Genomic DNA, 18588 nt, shown 5'->3' with positions numbered 1-18588 from the left:
GTAGAACTCCCAAGGGGACACTTTGCATATTAGGCTTTTATATATATATAAATTTCCTTATAAGACTTATCTAATCAATCCTCAGTTCTAAATTGCATAAACATCTTCTCAAGGCCACCAAAGCCCTCAGAACCTACATCAGTGCAGTCAAAGACATTACACAGCTTGGGACGCAAAGTTCTGGTAAACTTTTCAAAGTTGATTTAAACAATTGGTATATCAGACCTAGAATAAAAGCTAGGAGGTTGGATTGCTTTACCCGGGGTAAAGAAGTCTAAGAAATAATCCAACAGTATAAGTCTATTTCAAAGATGAGGCAGTATACTTCTTTCCATCTCCACTGATGTGAAACTTAACATGAAGTTTCAGATTATGCATAAAATATAGTAATTCTGGAAATGAGTTAACAAGACAGTTGTGCCATTCCCTCCTACAGGACTTTGGGATTAAATTGATCCTTATCTGCTTGATACTACCTGACCTCTTTTTTTTTTTTTTTTTTTTTTAATATATTTTATTAATTTTTTACAGAGAGGAAAGGAGAGAGATAGAGAGTTAGAAACATCGATGAGAGAGAAACATCGATCAGCCGCCTCCTGCACATCTCCTACGGGGGATGTGCCCGCAACCAAGGTACATGCCCTTGACCGGAATCAAACCTGGGACCTTTCAGTCCGCAGGCCGACGCTCTATCCACTGAGCCAAACCGGTTTTGGCCTACCTGACCTCTTAAGGTCTCCTTCAGGCCTTTATTCTATCATTTGTTGTTGGCCTTTAGTTTGGCGATTTTTCATTAAAATAAAAGTCTGAAAACTATTAATTTGTAATAAAAAAAATTCTAACATTTCCTTGAGTAAATTAAAAAAGCGCTGCAAAGCAAAGGGTTGGTTGTGGTACCCTTATATATATCTGAGATATACAGTTACCTATATATGCAAAGAATGAGCTTATAAAAATGCATCAGGTAGCTGTAGATTCTCCACTACTTCAATATGAAGAGGAAACAGGGAGATACTAATTACATTTTTTAACCAGCCTTCAAATGATTATACTTCACGAGTACAATTCAAATCTAATATGTGACATCAAAAAAACAAAAACAAAAACAAAAAACCCATAAAAATAATAGCCACATTTTTTTTTAAATGACTGTTAGGTATAGGTAAATTGTATATTCACATTTCACTCTCTCACAAAACTCTAAAATGCACACATACAAACACAGAAGGAATGTCATGAAACTTGAGATTACCCAAGAGAAGAAGGGCTCTCCAAATCTGTGGTTATGTATAACTTCAGAATAAAGCTTTAAAGCCTAAATACATTTCTGATAACTTAATAAAGTTATTTTCAGTATAATTGTCTTATAATGCAACTTTTTTTGCACCCAAAGGATGGGCCTGCACAAATCAATATGCATAATATTAAAACAAGATTTACCTCTATTGTAGGATCATATTCATCCACAAAGTGATTCTGAATTAGCTGTATCGTCAAGGCACTCTTGCCTACGCCACCAGCTCCAACTACCACAAGTTTATATTCAGTCATTTTCAGCAGGCCTTATAATAAAAATAATGAAAATGTAACTAAATTAGAACAAGTGTCACAATGAGTTTAATAGAAGCCAAACACTCTATCAATACCTTTTAACACAAACTCACCTTTATATGGAAAATTATTTCAAAATATCTCACAAAATTCAATAAAAACTTCAGTTGAGTACGGATGTGTATTGTAATGAATCACACTATATTTACAAACTTGCCCATTCAACATTTCAGAAAGATGCATTCAGAGTACAAAGTTCTTTTATCATATATTCAGGTTGCTCTATCTAAACAGCCAGTCTGCTGTTCTATAGCAGTTAATGGCTCTCAAAGGAACATGCCATGACTTTACTCAGTACAAGTGTCTAGCACAATGCTCTATACCCTGTGGACACACCCACATAACACTGTTGACAGCTATCTCTCCTAGTTGGCTATGGCCCCTAAGAGTTACAACTGGATATGCGGAGTGTCTTTGTTGGAGCCAAGAGCTACAGAAAACTTTTAAAAAGAATCATCATATAGTTCTGAGTAGTTAGAAAGAATCAGACAGTGGGGTGGGAGTGGAAGGGGGTGGAAGAATTGTCAAATAAATCTCACTGTATAGTGAGAAAATAAAAAGTGAGAATATAAAAATCAGTTAAAAATAATTAAGGAAATAAAATTGTGAACTAAAATAATAAAGATAGATAGATAGATAGATAGATAGATAGATTTCAGAGAGGAAGGGAGACGGAGAGAAAGATAGAAACATCAATGATGAGAGAGAATCATTGATCGGCTGCCTCCTGCACACCCCCTACTGGGGATCGATCGTGCCCGCAAGCTGGGGCATGTGCCCTTGACTGGAATCAAACCCAGGACCCTTCAATCTGCAGGCTGCCGCTTTATCCACTGAGTCAAACCGACTAGGGCAAGACAATAATTGATGAACAATTTAATCTGTAAAATATCTGCTGGGAAAAATAATGGTATAAAAACTAAGAGAACTTTGAGAATTTTGAAATTTTAAGCACAGTTAATTTAATCATCAATCACAACATATAAATCTATATTAGTGCTGAAAATAGTACTTTGCACAAGAAAAAATATAATTATATAAAATATAAAAATAAGCACTGCTTTTAATAAGAAATTTTTTAAAAGATGTGAGTGAATAGTTCTCAGGAATCCACATGACTTTTACTCTTTGCATCTCATCATCTCCCAACAGTTGCAATAAATTTTGACAATTTGTAAGGTAATCAGTACAAGACAGAAAATATTTTTTAGTCAGTTGTTTCAAACTTTTTGAAATAAAATGAATTTAATTTTATCTTCTCTCCCTCAATAACTACATGATATTATTACAAATAAGGAACCATGGAAAGAATGGCAGTAAATGCACAATTTATTATAAGTAGTCCCAAATTAATGAATGTGCAGATATAAACACTATATACACACAGCACCCTAATTACTGAAAGCCAAAAATTATCCACCAAATAGTCACAGGAAAATAAAAGATAATATGGTTTTCCAAATGATAATATACTAACCACCTCCTTACCCTATTCCTGAGCCCTCTCAGAGAGCATACAGGCTAGGTAACTGTTGTTATCAGAGACTGTTATATTACAGATCCCTGGCCTGCGCAGTGCCACCATAGCCTTACTTGCTCTTGTCTAGGGTCACCATGGGAGCCACTTCAAACATGTATCTCATTCTGTTTGCTCCCACTTTTTATTCCAAATACAGACTATAGCAAATGGAATAGGTGAGGAGAATCACACCATAATGTATCCCTGCAAAATAATTTGGATAGCCTAGCTCTCCAAAAGTGGTCCAGGAACCCATTAGGCTTCCCAAGGCTTTGGGGGGGAAGAGGGTCCAAGAGGTTAAAAACGATTTTCATAAAAATTCTACATTATCAATTACCCCTTCCACTCTTGTTCTTTCACAAGTGTACGGTGGAGTTTCCCAGATGTGTGATCTGAATGCAGAAGCAGGTATGAGGATCCAGATGTCTCCTAGTGTCATATAATTAAGATTTGCAAACGTGTTAAACAATGCCCCCCTTCTCACTAACTTTTGTTTTTGTTTTGAAAAAATTATTTTTAGTTAAAAAAAGCTATTTATGTTACCAAGTAATGGGCTTCTTGTTTCTATTTTTAAATGAATTAAGAACTGTTTAAAAGTCTCCGTTTTTGTTTCTGTGATGGTAAATATTGACATACCACACGATGGGATCTCCAATAACTTTTAAGAATATAAAGGGACCCTTACACCAAAACAGTTTGCTAGCCTAGGAGATCCCGCGGACAGAGACTGGATTAGAACTTGTGAACCCTGAAACACACCTTCTGGTCTACTTGTTGATGAGTGGTTGTTTCTGGGGACGGGGGACTGCTTTAACTGGATTATAAAGTCAAGTAATATTTAAGTCCAGGAGAGAAAACTGGGTTCCCAAGGAAGCTTACCGAAGATCACATGCCAGAAGGAGCCCCCTCACCCAAAGCTACAAAAGCTAGCAAGGGGTGGAAATGTGATCAGAGCACAAGATCTAGTCAAGGGAAGAAAAAATCACTTTAATTTATCATCTCATCTCCTACCTCTTAAAACCAAGTATGCCTGCGGATGGCTAGTCTCAAAGCAAGCAGCACTACTATCAACCATCCTGGAAGTCTCTGTTGGAGTCAGCATTTGGGGCCTAAGAGTGACATCTCTCGTATGGTTGATTCTGAGATGACTATTAGGAACAGATTCTGCACCTTTACACTTTCTTTTTAAATGAATGTTTCCATTACAAATGTAACATTGGGTAAAAATGAGCAAACACCTCTCCGTTTTTAACCCCTTGTTTTGATGGACATTAAGATGTAAGGTTCATTTAGGACTTCAGCTATAGCATGCACCTGCCTTAGGGTATTCCAGGCAGTGGGCTGGAAGATTGCTACAATGAACTCCTGTAGCTCAGTTTTAAGGCAAAAATTTTTTTGGTGCCGTTTAAGAGTACTACCTCTTAAGGTGAGGGTCAAACCTGCCAGGACGCGGGTAACATCGAAGAGGTAAGGGAAAGGACAAGAGCCGGTCAATTAAACTTCGAGGACGGTGCCGGCTACGACTGCCTACACAAGGGGAAAGCCCCGCTTCTGCTCTGCGGGTTTTCTGCGTTGTGTTTTTAACTTGACAAAGCAAAACAGAGCAGACCTCCTGGGATGAACTTTTTCCTGAAGTCACGGGCTGTCCACTGCAGGGTGTGGGCCACCTGTTCTTCCACCACCGTCCCTACCTCCTCCTTTGTGGCCACGGCAATGTCACAGCCAGGCCTGGGGGAGGGGAGCCGTCAGGAACTCGGCTGCAGATGCCTTTTTTTTCTCCCCAAACACAATAACCTCCAACAGGGGTCTCCGAGCACTTTCCTAGGCTCTTCCCGAACGTGACCTCCCCCGACTCCTCTCCCCGCTTCCACGGTGACAAGGGGCCACCAGCCGCCGGGTCCGCGCTCGGGGAGAAGTTTATTCCTTCGTCCTCGAGATGCTCCGTGCAGCGGAGAAGGCAGCCCCGAGGCCAGCCGGGCGCGGGGCGGGGAGGAGAGGTGCGGGAGCGGAGGGAGCGGGAGAGGAGGGCGCCGAGGGGGAGGGGAGGCCGCGCGCGGGGAGGGACGGCCACCGCACCCGCCGCCCCGCGGGGCAGCCCGCCCGGCCCGCGAGTGTCTGCCCGGCCGCCTCCCCGGCTCTCGGGGAGGAGGAAGGAAGGGGTTCCCCGTCCAGGAAGCAGTACCAGCGGCGACCGCCTCGAGCCTCACCCTCCTCAGCCCCGCACCGCCTAGTCCTCCTTCCCCGCGTCGACGCGCCCCCGCGCCGCAGACCCCCGCCCCCCGCCCCCGGCCCCCGCCCTCCCGGCTCCCGCGACCCTCTCCGCCCCGCCGGGACCCCTGATTCATTCACTCGCCGCCGGCCCCGCCCGGCGCGGGCGCGGAGGGTCGGGTCCAGGGCAGGGGCCCTGGAGGGGAGGTCCGCTCCGTACCTCGCTCCCGCACCTGGGAGCCGCCGCGCCTCTGGCCCCCGCCGCCGCCTTCAGTGCCCGCACCGCGCTCGCGCCCAGTCGGAAATGGCGGGGGCCCGGAGTGCTGGCCGAGCAGCCGCCGCCGCCGCCGCCACCGCGCCGCTCTGCCTCCGCCGCCGCGGCCGCCGCCTAGGGAAATCGAGCGCCGAGCGCACCGATGGGCCCCGGGCCTGGCGGCCGCTGAGGGCGGGGCTATCGATGCGCTCGGCGCTCGATTCGTCTCCGGCGGGCGGGCGTGCGGGGAGGGAGCGGCAGAGAGCGGTGTGGGAAGAGGGAAGAGAGCGAGGCGGGGAGGAGGAGCGGGACCGGGCCGCGGAGGAAGGGGCGGCCGGGGCGGCGGAGGGGGGTAGGGGGGAGGCCGACCGGCCGGCGGGGCGGGGGGGTTACTGGTGGACCCACGCGGCGGCCCGCCCCGCCCCCAGGCTCTCGCCGCAGAGCCCAACCCGCAGCCGCAGATTCGGACCCCAGCCGCCTGCGGTCAGCCACACGCACACAGTCCGCGAGCGTGCCTCACCCTTATCGCTTCTGCACGGAGAAGCTGCGAAGATCCCGCCGTCCCTCGGGATCTGCCTACGCTTGTTCACATTCACTTACTACCATTGACTGCACGTAAATAAACAGGCAGTCGCCCAACGCGGGGGTCCGGGGGGCGGGGGAGACGGGGCAGACGGCCCCCACCCCAGGGCTTTCAGATCTCCGCTGGGTTATCACCCGCCTCGCTGGAGCTGGGAACCTAGCCCCAAGCCCTAACAAACCCGGCGAACCTTTTTATCGCTCCTAGGGTCTGTTGTCTTGCTTTTGATGTTTCCTCACAGGTCACTCTAAGCAGGGACCTCCGATACTCCCATTGCCCCTGAGGGCACCATCGAAGGCTCATTATTTTTACGTAGAAATGGCCTTGATAGTTTGGACCCGAGGAGAATTACTCAAACATTAATTAGAAGATTGAGATTCATCAGTTAACGTTCAGGGAGTTCACACATTGGACAATGGGACAATTAAACCTGCTAGCAGTAACCCAGAATCTGCTGTGGATAAACCAGCTAGAAAGGTAAATGGCCCACATCCTAAAACACGAATAAGACAATTATTTTAAGCCCCGACTATTATGACTGTTCATCAACCTCACACCACCTGTCATCCTTTCTACTCCTGTGGGCTGTGATCTGCAAAGCTTGTTTGGGTGACCCTCTCTTACCAATTGGCACCAGGTGGAAGAGGCAGAAGACAGGAAGCAGAACACACATGCACTATAAATCCCCAAAGCTCCCTCCAACACCTACTTACAAATCTTTGTTCAAATGTGTTCTAACCAGTTCTTCCCAAAAGATCATGTATGATATTGGATCTCTCCCTCCTTTCCCCAAATCTCTCTCTCTCCCTGCTTTTTCTCTAGAGCAATTATCACCTTCTAATATACTATGTAAGCTGTTTTTTCTTTCATTTCTCCCACCAGAACATAAGCTCCATGAGGGCAGGTATTTTGTGGGGGGTGTGGGGGGGATCTTTTTTACTTAGAGCTGTATTGCCAGTGCCTACAATACAATAGGCACTCGATAAATATTTGTGCAATGTTGACATTACGTACCCTCCTGAAATCTGTGACTCTAAATCTGTACTTAGAACAAGTGCCTTAAACTCTCTCTAATCTCTGTTTTCACCTTCTTACAAAATCTGCCTTTAAGCTCACCCAGGCCACCACCTGAAAAACCACACCCTGGGAAGTCCAGAAAAGAGTCGGCACATAATGGACACAGTGAGTTTTTGTTAAGTGAATGAATTTTCACTTACTTGTATGTTGCTTTGTAGTCACTTAAATATGAATCACAGATTTATTTTGTCCAACTTCAAGTACGTGGTGAGCTTTTGTCCTCTCTTTCAGCTGTTAATACAATGTTCTCCCTATAGTTAGTCCTCCATAAATCTTAAAAGAACAAATACAGAGGGGAGGGAGAAGCTTTATATTGCACTTTTATGCTGATTATGAAAATTCTGGCATTAGCAGAAACCTAATACATTCATGTGGTCTCAGTTATCATCCAGCTTCATTTGCAGATCACTTTATGCTTCCTTCCTTTCCCGTCTACAGCAATGCACACATAAGCTATGTCAAGCCTTTCCGCCAGTCAGTCCTGGGTGCTTTCTCAGAAGCCAGCAGCCTCCCTAACATGTCCTTTACAGTGGGCTTAGAGCAGTGGATTTCAAAGGTAAGCACTTCATGAAGCATTTGACATACTTAGAAAAATGCAAGTTCCTAGGCCCCTCATCCAAATATCCCATTCAGGTGGTCTAAGGTGAACCAGAAATCTTCATTTTTATCAAATCATGTGATCTTAAACCTGTGGTCAGCAGTCTGTACATTGGGAAACTTTCATCTAGATCAGTGGTTCTCAACCTTGGCTGCACATTAGAATCACCTGGGAATCTTTTTAAAATCCTGATTTCTGGGCCTCATCCTCCGGAAATTCTGTTTCTTTATGGGGTGGGGTCACAACATTAGTAACAAAGAAACAGAATTTCCGGAGGATGAGGCCCAGAAATCAGGATTTTAAAAAGATTCCCAGGTGATTCTAATGTGCCGCCAAGGTTGAGAACCACTGATCTAGGTACAGTACTCAAATTCCTCTCTTCTCCTCTGGGAAGCTGCACTTTCTGCTTTTGGGGGCTTTCTCTTCCTCATGCCTGGTGGCTCCATTGAGCAGTCTTCCTGGCTCTCCCTTTCGTTGCTCTCCCCCAGGACATGCACACAGTCCTGGACTGTGCTCACGATGGGAAAAGAGTGAGAAGGGTAACAAAAAGTATGAACCCAGGGGTTCCAGGCTTGCTCTAAGATGCAACTGTATTTCTACCCTCTCCCATTACACTCTTCTGGGAAGGCAGCCACACACACATGTGCACATGCCCACATGCTTTTGATCTTGCTTTATAAAGATCACCCTGACCCTTTCCTTTATAAGGTACCCTCTTCTGCAGATATAATCAAAGCAAACCACAGGAATACCCTTGTGTTAGTTGGGCTCTTACGATATGTAAAATGCCAGGACATGTTCATTTTAAGGAAATAAGGACATTTCAGAAAGTCATAGCATCAGCCAGAACTACTGCTCATTCCAAGAATCAACTGCAGTCCTTGCAATCCAGCAGCAGGCTGGGATGCCTTGCTCATCCCCTCATTAACACGCATCTATTGCCCAGACTAGAAGAATATTGCAGTTCTTCTGAATCAGCATCTCTCTGCTTCTTTCTCATAGTGGTCTCAGCTTCTGCTACCTTTGCTTCTAGTGACGACTCTCTGTGACTTACATCTAAAACATCCCAAGAGATCGCCCTGACCAGTTTGGCTCAGCGGATAGAGCGTTGGCCTGCGGACTCAAGGGTCCCAGGTTCGATTCTGGTCAAGGGCATGTACCTTGGTTGCGGGTGCATCCCCAGTGGGGAGTGTGCAGGAGGCAGCTGATCGATGTTTTCCTCTCATAGATGTTTCTAACTCTCTATCCCTCTCCCTTCCTCTCTGTAAAAAATCAATAAAATATATTTAAAAAAATAAAATAAAAATAAAACATCCCAAGAGAGAGGCTCTGAATACACTTGTCATTCACTGTTCAACAAGAAAGGCCTTTATGGGACCCAAGTTTCCTGAGGGGACACCTAATTGGTGGCCAGCCTTATTTGTGCCTCGTTTAGAGATCATTGCCTTTGGGTGCTATAGTAGAACTCACTTTATAGATTTAATATGGCTCCAGCACTAAAGGCATCTGGGAAATGTTGGAGACTCTGTTTAGCTTTCTGTGACTGTTTAACTCCCTGTAGCCTCAGGTTTGACTGACTTCCCAGAAAGCCAGCATGCGGCCCAAAGATAATCGTCAGGCCCTAGCAAGGAGGTTAACGAATGTGTTGAGTGTGGAGAACTGCGTGATGTTATCTGTTAACTTAGTAGTGCATTGTTCTTTGTAGTGATCTACGTGACTACCCACCATATGCTTTTTACTATTATCCCCCTGTAAAAAAGAGACCCCATCCCAGGAGCGGGTAGATTCTTCTCGCAGGCCACCACGGGGAGCAGGCAGCTGCTTTGCCCATGTAGCTAAATTTTGCCTATTAAAGCTCTTATGAGCTTGAATAAGGCTCCGCAACAGTCAGGGAAAGTTAAACAGGAGGAACTACCTCTGGATACTTTCATGGGCTCGAAGTCGGTTTTCTCACGTGGGAAATTCGTACTACTAACTAGGTGTTATTTAATTCACTTACCCAGCATATAACAAACCTTCAGCAGTCTCTAAAAGTCACTTCATTCTCATCTAGCCCAATTCCTAGATCATTTCTAAATGAATACCCTGTCCTCATGGCAAATGCCTGTCCAAAGCCAAATTCCCCTTCTTAGTTCTCCCAAATTAATACCCTCTCCCATCTTACCTGAAGGGCATGATGGTCCTTCAAAACTTCATATTCAAAAACTGAAATTAATTTTTAATCCACTCTGCATTCAAATCGATTACAGCTCCCTTTAATTATATTTCCTAAGCATTTTCTCTTATCTGCCTCTTCCACATTCTTTCCTTCACACCTGCACTTCTGGAACAACTTCCTCATGACTTTCCTACATCCTGGCTTTCTTCTCTTCAATGCAGGCCATATGCTGTTGCCAAATTAATCTTCCTTATACATGTCTTTCATCATCATCAAACATCTCCTCTGTACCTTCTCCATATAGGCTGCACTCATACAGATTATATATTTTAAAAGTACAAAGAATTAATAAGCTTAGTACCTAAAGATGATGATAAATACCTTAGAAATTTAGTGAGGAATGATCGCTGGTCTTAGCTAAGCCTTCACTAAGAGTGAATCTTGTTTACAAATCTTAATAACTCTTTGTATCCAACTGAATCAAGGCCAAATTCTTGGTACCTAGCGCTCGCTCACGCTCGCTCGCTCTCTCTCTCTCTCTCTCTCTCTCTCTATATATATATATATTTCAGAGAGGAAGGAAGAAGGAGAGAGAGATAGAAACATCAATGAGAGAGAATCATTGATCAGCTGCCTCCTGCACACCCCCCACTGGGGATCGAGCCCGAAACCCAGGCATGTGCCCTTGGCCGGAATCGAACCTGGGACCTTTCAGTCCACAGGCTGATGCTCCATCCACTGAGCCAAGCCGGCTAGGGCGGTACCTACCTTTTGATAGCATCCATTGTCTGGCACTATGCTGCCCTGTGACTTTGTCTCCCACCTCCCCAAAGCAGGTACTCTCTCCTCCTCAAGCAATCCTCCTCTCTGTGGTACAAAACTAGGTTACTGTGTCTTTGCTCCTTTTTCACCCAGCGTCTTCCTGCCTCTCTTTCAAGATCTAGAACAAGTCCGACCTCCTTTATGAAAGCTTTGTTAACCATGCCATCTTTTTTTCTCCATCTATTATTCCATACGGGTTACTTATGTCTCCCCAAGTAAATTCTAAAATCCTAGAGGCGAGAGCCATATCTTAAGTGTGTGAACCCCACCCACCCATACAAGCACAGTCCACTGCAATTACTCCATAACTACACAAGTACATATAATGTCCTTATCAGCAAGGTAAACACAATGAAAGCAATGCTTGAGGAAGATTAGAACGGTAACAAACGCAGAAAAGATTGGAAGGGGGAGAGGCCTCGGGGGATGAGTTTTGTGAATGGTATAACAGTACCTGGTGGCAGTGGGAATTGTACACTGGCTAAATTTACTAGTCATGTGAGTTAGCACAAATCCATGAGTCTCTGCAAGCTGTGCATGTAAAAATGGAGCAATGACATAAGTTACTATTTGTTAAACGCCTTCAAGGAGCCAAACAAGTTCCATACACTACTTTCAACAAAGAACAAATCAATCCATATCTGCCCATTTCTCTTCTTCACTGCTACCACTACATCCCAAGCCACCATCCATTGTCCCTCTCCCAGGGGGATAGTCATCCATTAATGGATCCCTGGCTCTACACTGACTTCCCTACAATCCATTTCCCATGGGCATCCAGACTGAGTCTTCTCAAAATGCAAATTGGATCATGTGACTAGTTCAAGCTCTCTAAAGGCTTTTCATTGCTCTCAGAAGAAAATTAAAATGCATTTAACTCATTTCATGCTGCAGTTTTTCCCTACTTCTGAACACATTACGTATGATCCCTTTCCTCACTAGGCTCCAACTACACTAGCCACCTTTTTCTTCCCTTTATGTACCACGTTCATTCCCTCCTCAGGGCCTTGAACAACCAATTTCCTCAGCTGAGGATGCTCCTCCTTGCCTTTCAGGTGTCAGAATAATACCACCACTTCAGGAAAGAGTCCCCAACACCTAGCCTAAATCAGCACTCCCCACCCTATCCTTCTACTCTCCAACAAACCACTCCTGCACACAGACACTTGTTTAATCCTGCTTATCATACCTGAACTTATTGTGGTTGTTTCTGTATTTGCTTGTCTGTTTCCTCCCTGAAATATAAATTTCATGAGCCAGGGAACACTGAATCCTCCATATCCAGAGAGACCTAGGCGCGTAGGAGTCACTTAATAAAAATCTGTGGGTTTGCTGCTCTAAAGAAAATAATAGGACTAATAATCTACTCTAAGTAAGGACTTTGCAAGTAAATTAAAGTCTTCACTGAATGCTTTTCTTTTTTTTAGAAATATTAGAAATCACAAGTATTTTTTAAAACCCCTTCCTTCTAATTCGCCAAGGAGGTGCTCATTGGACAACCCATTGCTTACAAGCCTGATTTTCCTAGTTTCTGACTTTTCTCCTTAATCCCAGTTATTAAATACGTTGTAAAGTGCTTCTGTTCCATTCATGGTAAAGTGCATTCAAATAGAGCTTTATTTGTGCACATCAATTTAACATTTTAGCGTCTAGAAGAGGCATTAGGTCCCTTTGGGATCAGACATCTAATTTGGAATCCATATGTCCTCAACTGAAAGAAGCAAGTCACTCTTTTGCTAAATTCTTCTAGTCTCTGTGGAAGATAGTTTGCCTTGTCAAGTGTCCCTTGAAAGCCAAGATGTAGGCGTTTGTGAATGTACCAAAAAGAATAGAAGACCAGTCTTTCACATGCTGAAAACTCAGAGGAACGTCTTTGTTTTCACTGATAGAGTCATAATTCGTATATTAGCGGTCTGTGAATGTGTGGAGAAGTTGCAAATGGAAATATAAATGATTATTTCATTTTATTCTGAATCCCTTTCATAAATAATTGTAATGTCTGCATAAGATAATTCTATGTAGGCACAAACCTCAACAAACATAAATATTACCATTTGCCCTTAAGAAGCCCATGTTAGTTCATCTAACATCTTAATAATAATAACTCTTTCATTCAGTCATTCAACAAGTGTTTATTAAGCAGTTACTATATGCTAAGTACTCTTTGGAATATTTGTTCATTGATTCACAAAACACAAAAATCTCTGCCCTCTTGGAGTGTACATTCAAAAGTAATGGTTCAAAGATTATCAAAAGTAGTGGATTTCAGGATCCTTTCACACACTTAATGTGTATTGACTTCCTTATTTAATTCACTTAAAATAACAAAAATAAACTCACTACATCTTAACACGAAGAACATCTTTATGAAAATATGTATAGTTTAACAAGTAGTGAGAAGAATAGCATTGCTTTAACAGGTTTGCAAATCTCTTTCATGTCTGGCTTGAAAAGAGAAGTTAGTCTCACATCTTCTCCTGCGTCTGTTTAGATAGCACACAGAGCCTCTAGAAAACATCACTGTACACTCATAAGAGAAATGAAAGTGAAAAAAGAAAATAACATCTTGGTATTATTATGAATACAGCTTTGACCTTGCAGACCTAAAAATGTCTTGATTGCTTCAAGACATTTGACTAAGATCAACTGTAGTAACAAATGTCTTGAAATCCCCAAGGGTGCCTGGACTATACTTTGAGAACTGTTCAACAGAAATTTGTTTATTTTTTATTTTTTTGCTAATAAAATAAGGCCAAATTTAATAGAGACCAATGCAATAATTAGCTTTTCCTAAATTTATCATTTTACTTCTCAAGACCAGCTCTTCTGAGTCTCTGTGAGATAGCATCGATTGATAATGGTGATCAGGAGAAATGATTGCTAAGATAATGTATAGAGGTAAAACAGATGCCCCAAATAATGGACTTCTTTGCAATCATTGAAAACCCTTGTTTTTAGGTCAATTTTGTGTTCTTGATGATCTCAAAGTACTTTACAGACATTAATTAATTGAACTTCCAGGATGCCAATGAAATGTTTCCAAATACAAATTTTGTGCATTTTGCAGATAGTTTAACTGGCAGAGTAGCAGTTTGTGTTGGCTTAAAGGAAAGTTGTGAGCAAAACCAAAGAATTATCATGTATTTTTTTGTAACTATAAATACACTATATGTTCTTCAGATTGTTTTAATTTACCAGGTTTGTCAGGAGCATGGATAATGTTGTAAAGTTACTACTTTTTTTTAAATATATTTTTATTGATCTCATAGAGGAAGAGAGAGGGAGAGGGAGAGGGAGAGGGAGAGGGGGAGAGAGAGAGAGAGAGAGAGAGAGAGAGAAACATCAATGATGTGAGAAACATTCATCAACTGTCTCCTGAACACCCCCTACTGGGGATCAAGCCCGAAACCTGGGCATGTGCATTTAACCATGACCTCCTAGTTCATAGGTCGACACTCAACCACTGAGTCATACCACCCGAGCAGAAAGTTACTACTCTTAATGTCTCAACAATACTTGGTTTCTTTTCTTTTTCTTCCTTCATTCCTTTATTCCTCCCTTGCTCCCTCCCTCCTTCCTTTCCTTATTTCAGGACAAATACCAAAACTATAAAACTCCTCAGACACTAAATCTTAGCTCAGCTCCATAAAACACCTTGGCTCTATAGACGTCATCACTAAGTGACATCATATTTATATTGTATCCCATCTACTGATGTTCAAGTCAGTCACAATCAAACCTTGTCACTTCTCCAATAGGTTCCTGTTGCATTCTAAGGCAAACCCCTCACAATGGCCCACCAGGGACCCCCTTGGCTTCCTAATCATGTGTCCTCCTCCTCTTCCCCTTGCTTGCTCTTTTGTTGCCACACTGGCCTCCTCTTGCCCCCTGGAGAGACCAGCAGACACTCACTTGAAGGCTCTTTCCCTCAGATAACTACGGAATTCTCTCCCCCACTTCCTTCAGGTCTTTGCTGAAATGCCACTTCTTCAGTGAGGCTCCTGATCACCTTATTGAACTGTAATTTTCACTCCAGAACTCTTGTTTCCCTTTACCTGCATTCTTGTCTCCATGGAAAGTATCACCATCTGTCGCACAATACGTTTTTCGCTTATTTATTTGCTCAAGATCTGTCTTTCCTCAACTGGAAACTAAGCTGTACAAGAGCTAGGATTTGTGTTCTATTCCTGTTGGATTCCTAACATTAGAACACATAGTAGATTCTCAAGAACATTTGTTGAATGAGAAAGTAAGGGAATCCTAAAATGCACATTGACGGTGTGTCAGAATAAATAAGAATGTGGCCAACCAAGAAAATATGTTAAAATATAAATACATATTTCCAGAAAATCATCCTGAAACATGCTGTTATCTGCACAAGCTCGGACAAATGGATCCTCAGCCCGCTGTTTCTCCTGGCTGCAGAATGGTATGCAGCTTGTACTGTTTTTCTTTTGTTTGTTTGTTTTGTTTTGTTTTGTTTTGTTTTGTTTTGTTTGTTTTAAAGAGAGAATCTTTTTTTCAAAAATATATTTTTATTGATTTCAGAGAGGAAGGGAGAAGCAGAGAAAGAGAGAAACATCAATGATGAGAGAGAATCATTGATTGGCTGCCTCCTGCACACTCCATACTGGAGATCCAGCCCACAACCCGGGCATGTGCCCTTGACTGGAATCAAACCCAGTACCCCTCAGTCTGCAGGCCAACCCTCTATTCACTGAGCCAAACCAGCTAGGGCTGTACTGTTTTTTAAAAGTTAATGGCAGGACTACCCAAATGTGTTTTGTTAATAGATAAAATTGTGATCAGTGTGCAAATTCTCATGATGTTATATGAGAGAAGGCATTTAACTACCTTTGAACATATTTTGCATATTTCTTGTTTTCTCTTGATGGTTTAGAATAGTAATTTTAAACCTGTGTGCCGCAAGAATTTTTAAAACATGCAAAACCTGACTATTTAGTCAGGAGTACTGACCTCTTTTCCCTTAGTCTGTCAAATAAACAGCCAACACAACAATAGCTGTCCAGTGTGAATGAATCAAAAGGCTGAAAATTGCTGGTTTAGAATATCTATTACCCTGAAATCAGTTTCAGGAACACAGACAAAGTAAGTCCTCAGTAACCAAACTAATTTTCAAAATCAAAATTTTTTGTAATTCACTGTACTCACACATAAAATTAAAGAGCATGGCCCTGTCTAGGTCACTTAGTTGGTTAGAGCATCATCCCAATACGCAAAGGTTGTGGGTTTAATCCCTAGTCAGGGCACATACAAAAATAAAGCAATGAATGCATAAATAAGTGGAACACATTGGTGTTTCTCTGTCTCTCCCTTCCTCTCTCTCTTCCTAAAATCAATCAATAATTTTTTTAAAATAAAAGAGCAAAATTCTATGCAATTGTTTATAATTGTTGATAGAGCTTGAAAACAGAGGTTAGAATGAGGAAATGTAATAGTCTATGTCTAGTTAAGACTGGGAATGTGCACATGTATGGATGGTGGGGGAGTAAGGTGTGTGTGTGTGTGTGTACTTTGCTGACACTGAGTAATGCTTGGTGGTGATAACATCATCAGTCTAGCAGTTCTCACCGAAGCAAGGTGTTGTGATGTGTTTAATTGTGAGGAGATACACAAATCATTTGTGACTAATACTAAAGTATTTCATTCTTAAGTTGGCTTTAAAAATTTTAATTCATGTTCAGAGTTATTCCTAGCACATGTTTCTCAGGCTGACATGGGTTCTTATGTGCTTTCTTGAGTGGGAGTGGCAGCTAGTTCCCACAGGAGGATGTGATGAATGTGATTACCTTCAATTGTTTGTGTTTCGGGAAGACCGAGAGTCATTGGGCAGGTCGTTTTTCTAAGGAAAATCCAAAATCCTACCAAATAAAGAAGAGCCTTGATGACATTATCAATAGACAGTTGGCCCATCTTCTTCAAATAGTTCTAGAGTGGAAGGAACATTTGAAAACCATTCATCATGAGTTTGCTTTCAGGTGGTCAGAGGCAGGCTGCTTCATGCATGTGCGTTCACAGTGTGAAATGTGGATTTATAAAATTCCCAAAGGTGCAGTGTTAGGCACTGAGACATTAACATATGAAACTCAACATCCCAAGGTGGGCTGCTTTTGGTTTTCTTTCAAATCTAAGAATTTTCAGAGCACCTGAGAAAAAATTATTACTTTGTAAAAAGAATTTGGGACTGGCTAGGTTTCGGTAACTCCACTGCCCAAAGTAGTAAACAATGTGTGGAGTGGTTATTATTTTTCCTTATGTGCTGTTGAAGAAACAAGCTGTTAGGGGATTTTGCATCTTGCATGCAATCTCGTTGCTATAAATTAAAAGAAGAGTGCATAGTGTTGCTGTGTTACATATCATAAGGAGCTATTATATATAAATAAATAAATAATGAAGATGTGTATAAATGCAAGACACACAAATAATGGATAGTAACACTCAAAAGTACATGTAGTTTTACAGTGACAGTAATCCACATTACCTTCCACCTGGGCTTTTGCACTGAGTCATTTTCAGAGTAATCCTCTTGAAGCACAATGCTGGCATTCCTCCCTTGTTTAGAATTCATAAATGCCTACAGGATAAATACCTACAGAATGAAGTGCAAACCTGAATCTAGATTCCCAACCTCTTTCCCCACTAATATTCCCCTTCAGATGCTTTACTTGAAGCTAAACGTCTTTACTTCCCTATTTGTCCCACTATTATGACTTTGTACACTGCCTGGAATTCTTGTTTCCATGTCCGAATCTTCCCTAATCCTCAAGCTTTTGCTAGGACAGGTTGTAATGGGGAAGAGGGATAGGCCGAGGTGTAAGACCTATTCCTTGGGTTTATGGGGGGAGTGAATAGCTTCAAAGATGCAACCCTTTAACTATTATTTTCATAATGTTCTCTCCAGGGTATTTTCATCGTAACCTTAAAAACTTTCATGACAACATAATACTTTTTAAACAGTTTAAAAGTCCCATGTTTAGAGCACATGTTTGCAGAAGTCCAGCCCTTCACTCCTAACTAAGCACCCTCTGCTCACGTGTGTCTTCATAAAAGCTTATCTCCAGTTCTCACAGCAAGAAATAATTTCCACTCTTAACCCTCATTATACTTAACCCATTTCCCTATTCAATATTCATTCAAATATCTGTGGATCTTCTAAGTGTCTGATGTTGAAATTGCAGGATAAGGATTGTGCTGCCAAGCACTTAACCTTTGATCCCTCCTACTATTTTGTAGTGTTTGGTGGGATCCTCTCCGTGAGCAAAGCATAGGCACACCCAGGTTAGCCCATAGCTACTAGGAATGTATTGTGAAGCTCCATAGTAATTAAAAGGAAGAATAGTGTCAACAGTCAAATCAGCAGAGAACAGAACCTGAATCCAGGACATAGCAGTGCTTGGGACCCTCCAGGCTGACAAGTTCTAGCCACCTGCTCAGCTGGCCAAACCCATTCTTTCAACTCCAATAACACATCCTTGCTCGCTCCTTATTCTACTTTCCTGCTGTCACAGCAACTTCATAACCTTCTATCTCTGCTTCTTCAACTCTAGCCATGTTACAAACAAACTGACTCTCTCTGCATGTCTCACATTCAAACTTCCGGAAGGTGAACGTAATCAAGCGAGCCACTGAAGGACTCGGTTTTGAACTCCATTCTCTGGAAGAGCTTGTGCCTCAGACCACTTCTGGGTTTCGGTGTTGGTCTCAGATTCAATCTTCAAAGCATTGGGAAGAATATGCATAC

The 18588-nt window shown here is 42.5% G+C and overlaps 1 protein-coding gene across 3 annotated transcripts in view; it reads right to left on the bottom strand.

Moving 5' to 3' along the window:
- KRAS (KRAS proto-oncogene, GTPase) overlaps positions 1–5694 on the bottom strand; it is a 44206-nt gene extending 38512 nt beyond the window's left edge. For 2 of the 3 annotated variants that reach the window (XM_070410540.1, XM_070410538.1), the window contains exons 1-2: positions 5559–5640; positions 1441–1562 (exon numbers count right to left, since the gene is read on the bottom strand). In XM_070410540.1, coding sequence (XP_070266641.1) covers positions 1441–1551 — 111 coding nt within the window. In that variant the 5' untranslated portion in view covers positions 1552–1562; positions 5559–5640. Of the gene's footprint in view, positions 1–1440; positions 1563–5558 lie in introns of all 3 variants that reach the window. The other variant, XM_070410539.1, reaches the window with a different exon arrangement.
- Positions 5695–18588: the final 12894 nt, after the last annotated feature.

The sequence above is a fragment of the Myotis yumanensis genome, unplaced genomic scaffold, assembly GCF_028538775.1.
Source record: "Myotis yumanensis isolate MYYU_CA2020_CCGP unplaced genomic scaffold, mMyoYum1.0.hap1 SCAF_3, whole genome shotgun sequence".
Classification (NCBI taxonomy): domain Eukaryota; kingdom Metazoa; phylum Chordata; class Mammalia; order Chiroptera; family Vespertilionidae; genus Myotis; species Myotis yumanensis.
The sequence above is the reverse complement of the archived record's forward strand: the minus strand, read 5'-3'. Positions and strand labels throughout refer to the sequence as shown.